We start from the raw sequence: 17,142 nt of genomic DNA on the forward strand, positions 1-17,142 counted from the left end.
GGTAATTTCTGAATGTTACACTCTCCCTGTCAGTTTGACCCGACCTTTGTGTCGAAGTGTGACCTCCAGCCGTTTTCTGCAGGTCATTGAGGTCGTCCTCCCCATGCTGTGCAACTACTTATCCTACTGGTGGGAGAAAGGCCCGGAGAACTCGCCGCCGGACTCCGACTGCTGCACCATGGTGACGTCTGAACACCTGAGCATCATTCTGGGAAACATCCTGAAGATCCTCAACAACAACCTCGGCATTGATGACGCTCCCTGGATGAAGAGGATTGCAGGTGAATCACTAAGATTTCACCTTTTAGCTGCACTTAGTGACGTTTAACTCCAGTCAAGTTGTGTAATTTCCATAAATCTGACTTCATGTAATGGGAGGCATCGGTAAATGCAACAGATTGTCAGCCTATAAGAAATTAAAGCCTAAATATGTTTAGTTGGGTACATTTACAAGACTTTTTAAGCCTGATTGATTAAACAGAAGCAGAAAAATCTGAACAGCCATTTTTGTTTCTTCTCCTAAAACAACATTACTGCTAAAGAAACTTATTTTGGGGGAAAATGCTTTTCTACAGATTCTTCCTGCTTCCGGTTATATTTCTGTGTCTCCCAGCTATATCTCATCATTCTGGTCTCCAGTTTACTCGCAGCCAATCATCTGCAAAGCCGGAGCTGATTTGTTGAGAACCCACTTCCTGCCCACAATGGAGAAACTGAAGAAGAAGACGGTGAAGGTAAGAACCATCAATGCACTGCAAGCTGTTTTATACTTCCTTGGTGAACCAGTAACATCCTTACAATATATATATTTTTCTGCTAAGTTTAGTAATCGCTTCTGTAAAGTATGCCTTAAAAATAAAATTGGATTTTTTCATTTCAGATCCAATTTTTTTTAAAATTAATTTATTTGTTCTTGTTTTCTTTTCTAAATAACAAACTATATTTGTTAAAATTTTAAATACTGGCTTTTGGGATTAATAAAGTATTTTTGAATTTGAATACTTTCTTTGAAATCGACAGTTGCTTTTAAATATGAAGTATTTTCTGTATAACTTCACAAGATGCTCAACATTCCTCATTTTAATGTTTTATTACTTTTTTGTTCTCAAAAAATAAAGCTTTATTCTGATAATATTACAGTTTTATTCTTGTAATTTTATGACTATGTTCTCGTTTGGTGCCTGAATTCAAAGTCCAATAAGTAGAAGCGGTGAAACGTGCCTCTCAAACAAGATGGCGGCTGTGGGCGTGATGACATCACTCTCAACTATTGAAACCCAAACACTGCGTTCATTGGTGGGGAAAAACAAAATCTGATTTTCTAAATATCAAATCTTCACACTAGATTGATCGATAAAATAAATTTTTCTCAAACGACGCTCGTTAAGTTCAGTAACTTTAGTGTCTTGAAACCAAATGGTCTTGTAATCAGAGGACTGATGTCTCAGCGAGATCTAGATAAACTCATCCATGCGTTTATCTTTAGTCGCATTGATTACTGCAACAACGTCTTCCCAGGTCTGTCCAACAAATCAAACAGCTGCAGCTGATCCAGATGCTGCTGCTGGAGTTCTGACTAAAACAGGCAGATAGAGACATAACACCAGATTTTAAGTCCTTCACTCCCTGTAGCTCAGAGAACAGACTTTAAAATACTGTTGTTAGTTTATAAATCACTGAACGGGTTAGCGCCATGATACATTAAAGATCAACTGCTGCAGGAGAAGCAGCATTCAGCTTCTATGCACCACAAATCTGGAACGAACTTCCAGAAAACTATAAATCAGCTGAAACACTGACTTCCTTTAAATCCAGACTAAAATCCCCGTTTAGAATCGTATTTGAAACGTAATCAATTCCGAATTTGTCATGTTTTGTTTTTGTGTTTGTTGTGACGTAAAGCTCTTTGAAATGCCTCGCTGCTGAAATGCGCTACACAAATAAAATTTGATTTTGATTTGTGATGCGTTAAAGTTCGATCAGGAATAATCAGATTTCTGTCTGACTGCAGGTTGTGTCTGAGGAGGAGCTGCTGAAGGCCGACGGTAAAGGAGACAACCAGGAAGCAGAGCTGCTCATCCTGGACGAGTTCGCGGTGCTCTGCAGGGACCTCTACGCTTTCTACCCCATGCTCATCCGTTACGTGGACAACAACAGGTGCAGCTGCAGACTTCACCTTTTAACGCTTTCTGAAGCGCAGTGTTGTTTGGAAACATCATAATTCATTTTATTTATCATTTCACTGGTGTGTGTTTTTTTTAATATCTGTTTTAGTTTTTTGTTTTTGGTTGTTGTGTTTTATTTGGATATATAAAATATCTTCCGGTTCTTCTGGAAATTAAATATTATTTGTTTTTGACAGGATGAAATGTTACTAACATTATAAAGTATCCAAGTAAAAGTAGCTGTACTTCAACATATTTTTACTCAAGTAAAAGTAAAAAGTTATTACTCAATTTAATACTTTTAATATTTAAAACTACATCATCAGACGGAATAAGTGGAAATTTTGGCATTTAAGGGACAAAAATAACAAAAAGTAACAAAAGAATAACAAAATCAGGCAAAAGAAATTTTTTCCAAATCAGTTTCTTTCAAAATAAAACTTGTGAAACTTTAAATAAATTTCTGTCTGGTGAATTTTTGGTTAAAACATGTTGAAGTAGAAATACTTCATAATAAAATTACTGAGGTACTTTTTAGTAAAAATACTCCTAAAATGTTACTCAAGTAACTGGCGTTACTACCCAACTCAGATAATAAATATATTTATAATAAAACAGTCTCAAAACAACAATATTACCATTTATGTCAGTAATTCTAACATTAGTCACCATGACAGGCCTGTAGTTTACGTAGGATGGTATAGTTAAAGTATCTCTCTGTCCCGTCCAGGTCCAGGTGGCTGAAGGAGCCGGATGCAGACTCCACTGAGCTCTTCAGGATGGTGGCTGAGATTTTCATCCTCTGGTGCAAATCCAACGTAGGTCCCTCTGCTCGGGCGTCACGTTAACCCCGCGTGCTCCAGCGTCAGACGTCTGCTTTTCTCTCCTGATGCAGAACTTCAAGCGTGAGGAGCAAAACTTTGTGATTCAGAACGAGATCAACAATCTGGGCTTCCTGACCGGGGAGGGCAAGTCCAAGATGTCCAAGGTGATTTTCAGAAGGAGAACATTCTTTAAACAATAAAAAAAGAAGAAAGCAGTGGGTAGTTCTACTGGTGGTGTTCCAACTCTGGTTTCCGTCTGCAGTCTGGTGGAGACCAGGAGCGGAAACATAAACGGCGCCGCGGTGAATATTACTCCATCCAGACGTCTCTGATCGTAGCTGCGCTCAAGAAGCTGCTGCCCATCGGCTTGAACATGTGCACACCGGGAGACCAGGAGCTCATCTCTTTGGCAAAGATTCGCTACAGCCTGGTAAGAAACCGACCCGACGCTTTTAAACTTTAAAAGCAGTTACTTTTATTCATAAAGAGGTCAAAATTTTACTGTCCAGAGTTTGGTAGGAACTAGCTACACTTACTCAATTACATTTACGTTTTTGAAAAACAAAATACTTTTAGGAGTATTTTTACTACGCTGTACTTTTTACTTTCACTTGAGTATTTGTATTCTGAAGTGTCTCTACTCTTACTGGAGTAAAATTTATGGATTTTCTACTCAATGAATGAAGAACAAACCAAACACACACCTGCTAGTTGTTTAAGTTTTGTATTGAAAGAAAATAATAATTTTTATTTTTTGTTACTTATAACAATTATTTTTGGTCATTTTGGTCTTTAAAATACCCAAAATTTTTCCTTAGCTTTATATTTTTGTCTGTTTGTGTTATTTTTAAATACTAAATTTAATCAATTGCTTTGTACTCCAGTAGACTTTTCACTAAATACTTTTTACTCTTGGGCAATTTCTTAGAAGTTAACTTTTTACTTTTACTTCAGTAATTTCATTAGGAAGTATTTCTACTCTTACTGGAGTAAAATGTCTGGATTTTCTACCCACTGAATAAAAACAAATATGTTTTAACCAAAAGTTCACCAAAAACCTGCAGTTTTTGTTTTTTATTGAAAGAAACTGATTTAGAAACATTTTGTTTTGCCTGATTTTACTTTTTGTCATTTTTCGGTCCCAAAATTTTCACTTTACTTTATATTTTCATCCATGTGATGAGGTAATTTTTAAATATTAAATGATTGATAATTTGATCAGTTACTCGGTTCTTTTACCAAATACTTTTTTATTCTTGCTCGAGTCATTTCTTAGATGGTTACTTTTTACTTTTAACCTCCAAGTCTTTTCATGCGAGTGATGATTGTATTTTAGCTAAGAGTTGAGTCCAAAATAAAGACAAATTCCAGAAGTTCGACATTCTTTAATCAAAGATATTTAAGGTTCAGTTTCTAGAATAATAAATCAATTATTCCGACATTTATTAACGGTGTTTTGAACAAACCGTGTTTTTGCAGAAAGACACGGACGACGAGGTGAAGGAGCATTTGCGCCAGAACCTCCACCTGCAGGAAAAGGTGAAATCATCCTCAGCATTTCAAGCAGAGCAGAGCAGAAATCCCTTGAACACAATTTGCTTGATTGTTGATTATTTTTGTAATTCTAGTCTGATGATCCAGCAGTTCACTGGCAGCTGAACCTTTATAAAGACGTAGTGGTGAAATCGGAGGAGCCGTCGGATTCGGAGCACACGGTGGAGAGAATCCAGAGCATCTCTGCAGCCGTCTTCAATTTGGAGCAGGTAAAAATTATTTCAAATACGTTCAAAAGACGTATACAAGAACGCAAAACTGGAGTTTTGCATTCTTGTATATGTCTATTCCTCATTTTGAATGAAGATTAGACGTACAAGAAAGCAAACCAAACAGTAAAAACACGAGTTATTGTAATTTTTTAACTGTCAAGATTTTAACCCTGGCATTTTTTTTATTATTTGCTTTTGACATAAATACACACATCACTGCCTTAATAGCATTTAACTTTTTTCAACAAATTTTAATTCATTCCAATGAAATAATAAAAAAAAAACTGTTGCATGAGTTTGTTCATTTTGAAACATTCCCACAGCATGATGCTGCCACAGCCATGAATATGAAATTACACACAAGTGGGTCTCTTAATAAAATGACAACTGAAGGTAATTTATTGCAGTCTATATTTTTTAGGGGAGTTTTGAAAAAAGGGGGTAAATATAAATGCACGCCACACTTTTCAGATCTTTTTCCTTACACTTTTTTAAAACTTATATAATTTACATTCAACTTAACAAGCTTTCACATAAAGTCCCATAAAAATATAATTCATGACAAAATTTAAAAGTTGTTTGAATTAAATTTTCTTTTAATAGATATGAATTATTAAATTTTTATTATTATTTTATTCCTGTGTCAAACAGTTAAGCAAACTAGGTCAACAAAATCACAGATTTTTAATGTGATTTATCTGATTTTAAACTGATTTTTAAATATTTTTCCCTCCCAGGTGGAGCAGCCTCTGAGGAACAAGAAGTGCGTCGTCCAGAAGCTGCTGTCCAAGCAGCGCAAGCGAGCCGTCGTCGCTTGTTTCCGCATGGCTCCACTCTACAACTTACCCAGGTGAGCATTTATCTTTTTAACTGTCAATTTCAACATTTAAATACTGGCTTTAAAATAATATAAAATACAGCTTCTTCTCATCGTCCTAGACGTAGGGTCTGTTACTTAACCGGTAGCCCTCATCCCATTCCCGCTGACTTTCTCTCCTCTGTGTTGTTGTTGTTTTTTTTAACACTATCTCGCCCTCCCTCCTCTCAGATACAAAAATAATAATTACTTCCTGAATGGCTATCGGGAGGTTTGGCTGGAAAGGGCGTTCAAAGCCTCCAGCTTTGACCGCCTGTTCTCCCTGCTGACGGTAAAGTGACGTTGCAAAAGCTTCCCGCCTTCAGACCCCCCCTTCTCATCCGCCAGGCTGTGGAACAGTGGCTGCCTAGCAACCAACCGCTGATTCTGATTGGTCGGCTTGAACGCGCCTGGAGAAACTGATACAAAGCAATAATTAAGAACATTCTAGGCTATTTGCGCTGCAAAAACACAAAATCCTACAAAGTATTTTTTGGCCTGGTTTCTAGTACACTTGAGTGACAACAAAGCTAACTTATAGCTGCTTATTTTAGGTCAATAATTTTATAATATTGATGAGAAAGTACAAGTTCCACTGGCAGGTTACAAGTCACGTATGTCAAACTCGAGGCTTATAGGCCAAATCCGGCCCACCATAACTTTTTATGTGGCCCTCTAGAGTCTAGACTAGACACAAAGTGTGCTTAAATATTATGTTATCAATCAAATCAATGCAGTTTTTATCTGTTTACTGCCAAATTAAGAAAATCAGTCCCTTCAGGTTCTTGGAAATTATGATGGAAATTCATGCAAAATCAACAAATTGAGCTAAAAACTGGGAGTTTATTACAGATTTTTCTCAAAAATTGTCAAAATCTTTCTGACTTGTGCTAAACAGCTGCCTCAGCTTTAACTGATGTCAGATTATAGTACGTGATCTTTACAGCGAGGAATAAAAAGTCACATTTACCATCATGGATAAGTGTTAATATTTCCAAATTGGAACCACAAACATTTGATTTTTATTTAAAAAAAAACACAAAAAAAATCACAAAATCCTGGAGGGACTGAAAAGATGTTCAATATTATTTAATGTTAAGGATTTATCAGTTTTTGAACAGGTTTTATCAATACATTCTGGCACAAAAATCAAATCAAATTTTATTTGTATAGCACATTTCAGCAGCAAAGCATTTCAAAGTGCTTTATATCATTAAAAACATAAACAAAGAGTCATATAGCATTAAATAAACAGTAAAAAGAGAAATAAATAAAATAAGAAAAGATAAAAAAAATCATTAAAACCTGCACCCTTTTTACCCATAGAACTTTAGTTAAAACACCGTTTAACTGGGACTCTAACCCTTAAGAATCAACAGTGAAAAAGAGGAAGAAAAAGAAATTAATAAAAAGTAAAGATGAAAACATTAAAAACATTAAACCGGCCCTTTAAGAGCATTCATGGTCTGGATTTGGTCCAAAATAAAAATCAGTTTGACACCGCTGTTATAAAACCAATATGAAGGAATTATCAACTTAAAACAGGCTGAGATGTACTTTTAAGTTGGTTTTATCTTGTATCTGTTGTACTAACACATTTGATCTAGAAACTGGAATAAAAATTCTTGGTATAATTTTGTGCTTTTGCAGCGTGTGAAATGTTTTCCAGCTCTTTGTTCAAGAATTCAGTAAATCTTTAGTCATTTTTCCTCTTGTTTTGATTGAAAGATTCAATAATCTTCCTACATTTGTTGGTCCTTTTTAAGAAAATGTGTTTAAATGCCTGAACTTGACCAGTCAGAAGAGCCAGTGGATCCCACATCACAACCCTGCCTGAAATGCACCTCCTGTAACCCTCTCCTCCTCCCTGACATCTCTTTCCTTTCTCCTCACAAAAAAGGAGGGAACCCTCACCAGAACCCATCCTAATGCCACTCTACCTCCCTCCACCTCCTCTTCATCCCTCCATCCCCCTCACCCCCTCCCCAGGCATCGTGCTATCAACTTCTTCATCCCGGCCTATGAGAGACTTTGGATAGAGGCAGAGGAGTACTCCTTTGAGGAAAAGCTAGTTCAGGACCTGGCAGTAAGTACGGGGCTCGCCCTGCCCCTGCCCCTGCCCTGCGTTGGCACCCCTCTGCCGGTCCTGTTTGCAGAATGCTTCCTTAGATTGGCGCCTGTTGAGCCTTGGGAGCGAGTCGGGGCGGGGACGCCGCCCAAAGCGCCCGGCGGCCCGCGCAGCAGGCATGCTAAGTCCTTCAGACAGAGATCCGTCAGGAGTCAGAGGCTGCATGATGAGCTCAGGAGGCGCAGGGCCAGAAAAGCAGGCGGTGGCGTTCTGACGGCGGCGGTAAGGAGGGTTCTCACCCCGCAGCAGGAGGCTGTTCGGACCCGGATCCAACCCATCAGCTGTCTTTTCGCTGTACTTTGTAAGACGTGTGTGGCGGTGCAGTGCGGTTCTGTGGGCATGCTCGCCTCTTCTCGGCTGGCTGGAGAGTCACATTTTATCTGTCAAACTGTGAAAATGTTTTCCTACCGAGTCCAAGTTTAGGTCTAGTTTTCAATCCGTCATGTTAGTTTGAGTTTATGAAGATTATCGTTTTGGACGAGGATCATTCTTCATGTTAGCAGAAAACACAAAATCTTACCAAGTATCTTGGGTCTGGTTTACAGTGCAAACTTCTTGGTACACTTGAAATAAGACAAAACTAACTTAAAAGTAACTTAGTAAGATAAAGAGGCTTGTTTTAAGTAAATAATTCCTTAATATTGATGAAAAAGTTCTAGTTCCATTGACAAATTATTTAACTAATAAGATGTTTTCTCTTGTTATAAGTTAATTTAAGTAACTAGAACTTTTTCATTAATATTAAGGAATTATTTACTGAAAACCTATTTATCTTACTAATAAGTTACTTTTAAGTTAGTTTTGTCTTATTTTTTAAGATATTTGCACTATAAACTAAACCAAAAACACTTTGTAAGAGTTTGTGTTTTTGCAGTGTGCTTGCATCCGTTTGTTGCATCATGCATGCTTTTAAAAACGCAGCTCAGCTCAAATTACCTCATTATCTCCACGAATCACCTGGCGAACAAAATCTGCATGCTGGTGAGACATAACCGACTCGTTCATCTGCTTTAAAGGGGACCTGTTGTGCTAAATTCACATTTTTTGTACTTCAGTTTTGAATCTAAAAACATCAGTTAAAAAAAACAGGAAAACGCCCAATAAGTTGACCTTTTTTGGTTTCTGAAAAATTTGCCGTTTCAAACGACGTCACAAACAACCAAGCTCTGCCGCCGTTACCTAGCAACCCCAGCAGGATGTCTGGTTGTAGCGCCGTACAATGGCTGCTGGAAAAGGCAGGTGTTTTATTGTCGACTTACCATCCCACTTGGTGAATTTGTGTTGGTTGTGCAGGAGGCTCCAATTTTGCTTTTCGAAGATGTATGATCGTATCCTTACACTTCTGTTTGCAGCCATTTTCATGTGCGAGTGTAAACGTTGGCCAGCAGCAGCTTGTTTGGATTTAAAGTGACAGAGACCCAAAAACATTCTGAGAGGAGCTCAAAACAGACTAAAATCTGATGCAAAAACATGATTTGTTTAGGCCACAGACTTATTTTAACCTGTTCAGAGAAGCATAATAGGTCGCCTTTAAATAAATAATGTTGATTATATTCATGAGAGGAAGAAGAAGAACGAGTGAGAGAATCTCCTGCGGGATGAGTGATGCAGCTTGTTGACTTCTGTAGAAAACCCCGATGAAGATCGTGGAGGAAGAGGAGGAGGAGGAGGCTGAGATCAAGCCGGATCCGCTCCACCAGCTCATCCTCCACTTCAGCCACAACGCTCTGACGGAGAGAAGGTGAGAGATGAAAAACAGCAACATACAAATATACGAGTCTGTTTTTAAAGCTTTTCCTCAAATGGTAAAACTACAAATGTTAATGATTTATTGGGAAGGAAATACTTTGCATCTTAGCCACGGTCATAACTTGAAGGTTTTTTTTTTTCTTCTAGTTTTATATGTCTAGAGAGAGAAATGTTTGCCAATTTTTCTTCACAAAATCAACTTTCAAATCATTTTATATGTTTGCTCAGGTGGACTCTATCTACTTTTCAGGAGATTACCTACATTTTATTTTGAGATTTCAAAGTTAAAGGCAGGGACTATCACAATTTTTACATTTTAAATGTTTTTTAAACTCCTAAACCAGAACCGTCAAACTAATTTAGTTTTGGGCCAAATCCAGACCATGAATGCTCTTAAAGGGCCAGTTGTACAAGAATGTACTGATAAAACCTGATCACAAACTGTTATCAACAAATCCTTAAAGTTAAATATTATTGAACATCTTTTCAGTCCCTCCAGGACTTTGTGATTCTTTTTGTGATTTTTTGGAATAAAATCAAAGTGTTTGTGTTTCTAATTTGGAAATATTTGCACTTATTTATGAAGGTAAATGTGAATTTTCTGTATGGATCATGGATTATAATCTGACATCAGTTAAAGCTGAGGCAGCTGTTAAGTGCAAGTCAGAAAGTTTTTGACAGTTTTTGAGAAAAATCTGTAAAAACTCAGTTTTTAGTTTAATTTGTTGATTTGCTTGAAATTCCACGATAATTCCCAAGAACCTGGAGGGACTGATTGATATGATTTTACAATAAACAGATAAAAACTGCATGGATTTGATTGATAACATGATATTTAATCACATTTAGTGTTTAGTCTAGAATCCAGAGGGCCACATTAAAAGCTACGGTGGGCCGAATACGGCCCACGGGCCTCGAGTTTGACACATGCTCTAAATTATCTGCTCCTTTTGTGACGTTTCTAAAATACTCTGCTGACTTTGGTTTAATACGTTTTCATAAAATTGTGATTTTTCTTTTTTTCAGCTACCTGGAAGTTGATCCTTTATATATTGCATATGCAGACATGATGGCAAAGGTATTTTCCTTTTGAATAGCTGCAACAGACTCTATTAATTAAAGGTTTTAAATCGCCACCCTGTATTTTGTCAGAGCTGTGCAGAGGATGAGGAGGAAGAGGAAGAAGAAGGGCGGGAAAAGACATTCGAGGTACTGGGATGTTGCTGCTTGGGGCAGCGGCTCTGAAACTGTTTTTATGTCATTTGTGAGGCACATTTTCGCTTTTCCCCCTCAGGAAAAGGAGATGGAGAAGCAGAAGATCCTGTACCAGCAGGCGAGGCTGCACGCGCGTGGGGCTGCAGAGATGGTGCTGCAGATGATCAGCGCCAGCAAAGGTACAAATGATCCACCTGGGAAAAACCATCTGAACGTCTGGAGAAATGATCCAGGACTTTATGCTAGGATGTGTTTTGGAAAACGAAGCTTTTATTTCTCAGCCTCATTATTTTTTTATGTTGAATACTAAAATCAGACTCCAGACTTTTTCATGCTCTGTAGAAACTTTGTATTTCATTGGATTGAGTTTTCATGAGATGCTTTTAGAGGAACAGGATAAAAAGCGGCTGACTTCGACCTTTATGTCATCCATCAGGTCGTCTGGGCCCCATGGTGACCTGCACCCTCAAACTGGGCATCTCCATCCTAAATGGAGGCAACGTGCAAGTTCAACAGGTGACCCTGATCCAGATCTCTGCTTCCGTTCAACAACCTGCCATGAGCTGCATGATGGCAGAGCTTTATGATCTCATAATCTTCCTTTATCGCAGAAAATGCTCGGCTACTTGACGGACAAAAGAGATGCAGGCTTTTTCAAGAGTCTGTCAGGACTCATGCAGTCTTGCAGGTAGGGACTGTTGGGGCAAAAAGCTTTGAGATGGACAGAAATGTTTTTTTTTTTTCTTACCAACTCTGTTGCTTTTATGGTAGCAAACTGTGTTTTTAAAAGTGGGAACCACCAGGGGGCGCTGTGGGAGCCTCAAAGTTTGAGTGAAGATGAGAAAAAAATTATATATCTTGTATTTTTCCTCAGAATTTTTTTTTCTGCTACTCAATTATTGTTAAATAAAATATAAGTTAAAATAAATTAAAAATGTATTTCTGTTACTAATTTTCTGACTGGCTGCCAAATTCAAGTTGCTTTGCTCCTTAAGCTAGCATAGCAAGCAAGAAATTAAAAAAATGTTGACAAGAAATGACTTAATACTTTGCTAGCACGTAGTTAGCTTAATGTTTAGCTCAGAGATAAATGTTTAGCTAGGTCAGAGCTAGCTTAGTGTTTGGCTTGCTTGGGGCTGGTTTAATTTAGCTAGCTCAGGGTTAGATATTTAGTTTGGAGCTAAGTAGTTAGCTTACTTACTGTATTTATGATACTAGGTGTTTTGCTCGCTAACTAGATATTTAGCTTACTAAGTAACTATTAGCTTTAAACTATATACTTGGGTGGCTAACTAAGTGCTCCACTTGCTAACTAGATATTTAGCTTGCTAACTATATGTTAGCTTTGAACTAAATACTAGATTGCTACCTAAATGTTTGGTTGGCTAACAAAATAGTTAGCTTGCTAACTAAATAGCTTTAAACTTTAGTTTAAACTTTACTTGGGGTGGCTAACTAAATGTTTGGTTGGCTAACAAAATATTTTGTTCATAGAGGTTTTGAATTAATGTTTTGAAAAAGGAATAAAAGAAAAACCATGAGAAATGTGTAGCGACCCTGATTGATGAAATCTTCAAGAATCCAGGATGCTAAAAACTAAGAAGCTAGCAGCATACTAATTAAATATTAGCAGCATGTGTCTACCTCCTGAAGTGGAGCTAACTGTTTTTATCCTCCTCTATTCTCTCAGTGTCCTGGACCTGAATGCATTCGAGAGGCAAAACAAGGCAGAAGGACTTGGCATGGTGACGCAAGAAGGTTCAAGTAAGTCTAAAGATTTTCTCCTGTTTCGCATTTTTAAACTTTCCATTGCAGTTGAGTAAAGCTGGACCTTTCCAGTGTCAGTGTTTGAAATGTGTGGGCCAGTGCCTGGACTTTTGACGAATCAAAATGATGAATTTTGATTCAGTTTGCTGCTTGTCTTGGAATCAGTGAAGTTTTCAGTGTGACGTCTTTTGAGTGTAATGAAAGTAGGGATAAGTTTTTCACCGCAGCCCCCAGAAAAATCCCCAGAAAAATCCCACCTTCGGTTAATATTCTGATGGAACCGGAGCGAAGATGAGGAAGATTTGGTTTAGCACTCAAAGCTCTCGCCTCTCTAACTTTCACCACAAACCTCCCGTCTCATCAAACCGTCTGTCTCCTCATCATCATTTCCACTGAGATTTAACAATTCACCGTAACTGCTGTTGTCTCTGTAGCCGTTTCGAACCTTTCACCATGACTCCGTTCCTGTTTTGTTAGATGCAACCCAGACCTCTGGTTTCCCCCGTCGTCCTAAGCAGCATGTCTTTGTTTTTCCACTCGTAGCTGATGTATTCATATTGTAACTCGGTGTCCTCTCTTTTTGCTTATGTCTTCGTGTGCCGTTTGTCTCCTTCCTGTCATTTTAAAAACCCATCGATGGCAGTCAACACTCAGCGGGGTAAATAGCAAATTTAGATCATCGTGATATGGCTCTGCTTCCTCCCTGAATGTCCCCTCCATACATGTGGTCCATCCTCCCTGCTTTTATTTGTGACGCTCCTCCTGTCTGCAGGGAGGGGAGCATGCTGATGGAGAACACCCAAAGTGGGCCATTAGATCAAAATCCACTGCCTGTTTTCTGTTTCATCCTGCTTTTTGTTCAAGTCTCCCTCCCATGTTAACATTTACTAATGCCAGTCCTGATTCGTGCTGCTCAGATGTGTTTCAGTGCCACTTCAACAGGTTTGACTAAATAGGTCTGTGGGCTCTTCCACAGCTCAAGCAAAGCTTTGGCTTGCTTTGGATTTGGGGGCTATTCCACAAAGCTGGTTCTGTTTTGTAATTATCAACTTTCACATGGCGTCACAAGCTGCTTTCTACGACGGCGTGGGAGGGCTGCTGGAGGTGGAGCAAAAACGGAGAACATTTCCCCGCTTTTTTTGCCAAAAAAACTCACATTTTCTGGAGAAAAAAAACAAGTTTGAAAAGTCAAAACTTTGCTAGAAAAGTCTAAGAATTTTCTTTGATACACGTCAGAAATATTCTAGAAAAAAGAACAAAATTTCTGAGCTTTAAAAGTTGAAAAACAAAACATCAAAAAAACGAACATTTTGAGCTCAATCTCAGAAATGTTTTAGAAGAAAGTATGAAATTTGAGTTTGAAAAGTTTAAAAATTTCTTGGAAAAAAACTCAGACGTTTTGAGATTAATCTCAGAAATATTCTAGAACAAACAACAAAATTTCAGAGCATCAAAAGTTGAAAATATGCTAGAAAAAAAATTTAGATTAATCTCAGAAATGTTCTTTAAGAAAATTATAAACTTTCTGAGTTGGAAAAGCCAAAAATTTGTTAGAAAAAAAAAATTAATCTCAGAAATCTTCTAGAAAAAAAAAGAACAAACTTTCTGAGCTCTGAAAATTGAAAATATGAGAAATTTTTGAGATTTTTATCAGAAATTTTCTAGGAAAAACATGGAAATTTCTGTTCCAAAATTCAACTTTTCAAACTCATAAATTTACACTTTTTTCCTAGAAAATCTTAGAGCTTAATCTCAAAAGTTTGGAGTGTTTTTTTTTTTTTTTTTAAATATTTGACTTTGAATTTTCTTGCTTTTCCTAGAAAATGTCAGATTTTTTTCAAGCAAACTTGCTCTCTGTTCTTCTGCCTGCAGCGGTCCTGTTGTTCCATCGTGGCTTTCAGATTTCAATCCACCTGATGTGATTTATTCTGACTGGATTAGCCGGTTAAGATGAATTGTAAACCTGCTGCTTTCGTCGGGCCTCTTCACGGCCTGCATGTGAAAGTTTTCCAGCTTCCTCCAGCTTCAGGAAATGTCCTGGTGTTTCGTTGTTGATTTTATTTTATTTTATAAATCGGCTCTTTGGATTCAGTTTTCCACCTGTAATCTAAAGGCTCAGAAACCTGAACATCAGAAATGCCCGGCCTGCCTTTATATGACGCAGTGCTTTGCAAAAGTATTGATACCTCTTAGACTTTTTAACATTTTGTCTCATTACTGCTGGAAACTTTATTGATTTGGGGGGATTTTATGTGACAAATCAGAACAAAGCAGGTTTACAGACGAAATTAAAACAGTTTTTATGAAAATCAGAAAAACATTTTATGCAGTTGTGCTCGTGTTTTTAGTCAGCTGGCACATTTTGTCTTCGTAAAATAGTTTAAGCTCAGGCAGGTTAGATGGAAACTGAATATATATATTTTTTTATATATTCTCAATTGGATTTATGTGTGGACTTTGACTAGACCATCTTAACACAATATACAGTTCTGGAAAAAACTAAGAGCCCACTGCAGTGAACCCCGTTGAAAACCTGGTTATTCCACCAAATATTGGTTTCTGAACTGAGTTAAAACATCAGTATTGCTGTTTCTACATGAATATAAACTTGTTTTATTTGCATCTTTTTCATTATTTTGACCATTTCTCATTTTCTGCAAATAAAAACCAAAATTTTTGCTTGTAATTTCAGAGACATGAGAATAAAAGTTCATTTTACCCAAACAAAAACCTATAAAGAGTAAAATTAGAGAAACGGATCATTTAGTGGTTTCTTTATTTTTTTCTGTATCTTTGGTCTTTTGCTTCCACCAAAAGATTTTCTTCCAGAACTTGGCTTCCATCTTTACATCCGTCATGGAGATGCTGTTTTCTCCAAGGTGTGAAATTTTAGTTTTAAATTTTCTAGAAAAAACAATAGTTCTGAGCTCAAAAAGTTGAAAATATGCTTTAGATAAAGAACCAATATTTTTTGATGAATCTCAAACACTCTGGAAAAAATACATTTCTGAGCTCCAAAGGTTTGGAGAAAAAAACCCAGAAATTTTGAGTTTAATCTCAGATATTATCTAGAAGAAAAATGACATTTCTGAGTTTGAAAAGTGAAAATTTGTTAGAAAAAACTAATCTCAGACATTTTCTTAGGACAAAGAACAAAATAAAAGCCGATAAAAAGTAAAATCAGAGAAAAATAAATAATTGTTTTTTTTTCCGGAGCTGTATGTTTCGTCGTTTGCGCCACCAACAGATTTTCTTCCAGAATCCGCTTCGTTTGCCTCCATCCATCATGAAGATATTGTTTTCACAAAGATGTAAAGTTTTAGTTTTGCTCCACCAGATTTTGGATATTTGTTAAAAAAGTGTATTTTTCTAAAAACTTTAGAACGGAACGTTTTATGTGTCGCTGTCAGATAAAATCCCAGTCAAACTGAAATGTGACAAAATGGGTGTGAAAACTTCTGCAAGGGATGATGGTTTTAAATAGTTTTAAATAAAAGATTTAAAACTTTGGATGTGCATTAACGTGAAAATCGTTTTTAAGGCTCCAAGGTGCTTCAGAACGACGAATTCACCAAAGATCTGTTCCGCTTTTTGCAACTTCTCTGTGAGGGACACAACGGAGGTGAGGAGCGGGTTTAAAAACGAGACGCATCGGAGCACAGGTTCGTTTTTAAGTTCAACTTTTTCTTCCGTCAGATTTCCAGAACTTCCTGAGAACCCAAACTGGAAACACGACCACAGTGAACATCATCATCAGCACGGTGGACTACCTGCTCCGCCTCCAGGTGGCGCACGCGCTCACATCCTCCTCTTCATCACGTCTGTTTGCTCCTGTGATCACATCTGCTGCTCTTCGTCTCCCGTTTAGGAATCCATCAGTGATTTTTACTGGTATTATTCTGGGAAAGACGTAATTGATGAAACTGGGAAGCACAACTTCTCCAAAGCTTTATCTGTCGCCAAGCAGATATTTAACTCGCTCACTGAGTACATTCAGGTAGGAATCTGTTGAATAAAGTCACGTATGGATGTTTTACCGTGGGTCTCATGGTGTTTCCTCTCGCCTGCAGGGGCCTTGCATTGGAAACCAGCAGAGTTTAGCTCACAGCAGACTGTGGGACGCAGTCGTCGGCTTCCTGCATGTGTTTGCAAACATGCAAATGAAGCTTTCACAGGTTAACCCAAACTCAGGCTTTATTTTTGTCGCAAATTGCAAAAAAACATCATGTGTACGTTGATACGTTAGCCTGAGTGTTGTAAAAGCTAAACGATGTTCAGATTTGACTTCAAGTAATTAGTTTGATGTGGAAAAAAGGAAGCAAACTGAAAATTGTCCTGAATGTAAAGACTTCAATACGAAAACCACCGACTACAACGATAATCTGCCTAAATCTTTGCCATGTAGCAAACATCAATAAATCTATAATAATTTACAATTAACTGGTGTAAAAGAGAAAAAAAATTGATTTTTATTTTCCTTTTTTAACCACTTTATTTCCTCTGTTTTGGATTTTTTGCTGCCATTTTTAGAAAAAACTGCAAAAACACAAAATCTGACCAAGTGTTTTGGTTCAGTTTCTTGTGCAAATATTTTAGTTTTCTCTTATTTCTAGTGTTTAAACTTCTCAGCAAGATGTAGAGGTTTGTTTTAAGTAAACAAACCAAATAATAG

General features: G+C 37.4%; 1 protein-coding gene across 10 annotated transcripts in view; it reads left to right on the forward strand.

The window, feature by feature from the left end:
• Window positions 1–17,142, forward strand: part of ryr3 (ryanodine receptor 3) — a 125,124-nt gene that overhangs the window by 96,719 nt on the left and 11,263 nt on the right. For 3 of the 10 annotated variants that reach the window (XM_081602355.1, XM_081602356.1, XM_081602357.1), the window contains 22 exons: window positions 83–281; window positions 640–734; window positions 2,012–2,157; window positions 2,896–2,983; window positions 3,061–3,153; window positions 3,252–3,419; window positions 4,469–4,528; window positions 4,618–4,752; window positions 5,493–5,605; window positions 7,601–7,961; window positions 9,368–9,480; window positions 10,515–10,566; window positions 10,641–10,697; window positions 10,783–10,882; window positions 11,140–11,219; window positions 11,315–11,391; window positions 12,394–12,467; window positions 13,114–13,128; window positions 16,012–16,092; window positions 16,167–16,255; window positions 16,339–16,467; window positions 16,541–16,645. In XM_081602355.1, the coding sequence (XP_081458481.1) occupies window positions 83–281; window positions 640–734; window positions 2,012–2,157; window positions 2,896–2,983; window positions 3,061–3,153; window positions 3,252–3,419; window positions 4,469–4,528; window positions 4,618–4,752; window positions 5,493–5,605; window positions 7,601–7,961; window positions 9,368–9,480; window positions 10,515–10,566; window positions 10,641–10,697; window positions 10,783–10,882; window positions 11,140–11,219; window positions 11,315–11,391; window positions 12,394–12,467; window positions 13,114–13,128; window positions 16,012–16,092; window positions 16,167–16,255; window positions 16,339–16,467; window positions 16,541–16,645 (2,430 nt within the window). Of the gene's footprint in view, window positions 1–82; window positions 282–639; window positions 735–2,011; window positions 2,158–2,895; window positions 2,984–3,060; window positions 3,154–3,251; window positions 3,420–4,468; window positions 4,529–4,617; window positions 4,753–5,492; window positions 5,606–5,803; window positions 5,904–7,600; window positions 7,962–9,367; window positions 9,481–10,514; window positions 10,567–10,640; window positions 10,698–10,782; window positions 10,883–11,139; window positions 11,220–11,314; window positions 11,392–12,393; window positions 12,468–13,113; window positions 13,129–16,011; window positions 16,093–16,166; window positions 16,256–16,338; window positions 16,468–16,540; window positions 16,646–17,142 lie in introns of all 10 variants that reach the window. The other 7 variants (XM_081602358.1, XM_081602361.1, XM_081602362.1 and 4 more) reach the window with 3 other exon arrangements.

The sequence above is a fragment of the Poecilia reticulata genome, chromosome 21, assembly GCF_904066995.2.
Source record: "Poecilia reticulata chromosome 21, P_reticulata-male-v2, whole genome shotgun sequence".
Classification (NCBI taxonomy): Eukaryota; Metazoa; Chordata; class Actinopteri; order Cyprinodontiformes; family Poeciliidae; genus Poecilia; species Poecilia reticulata.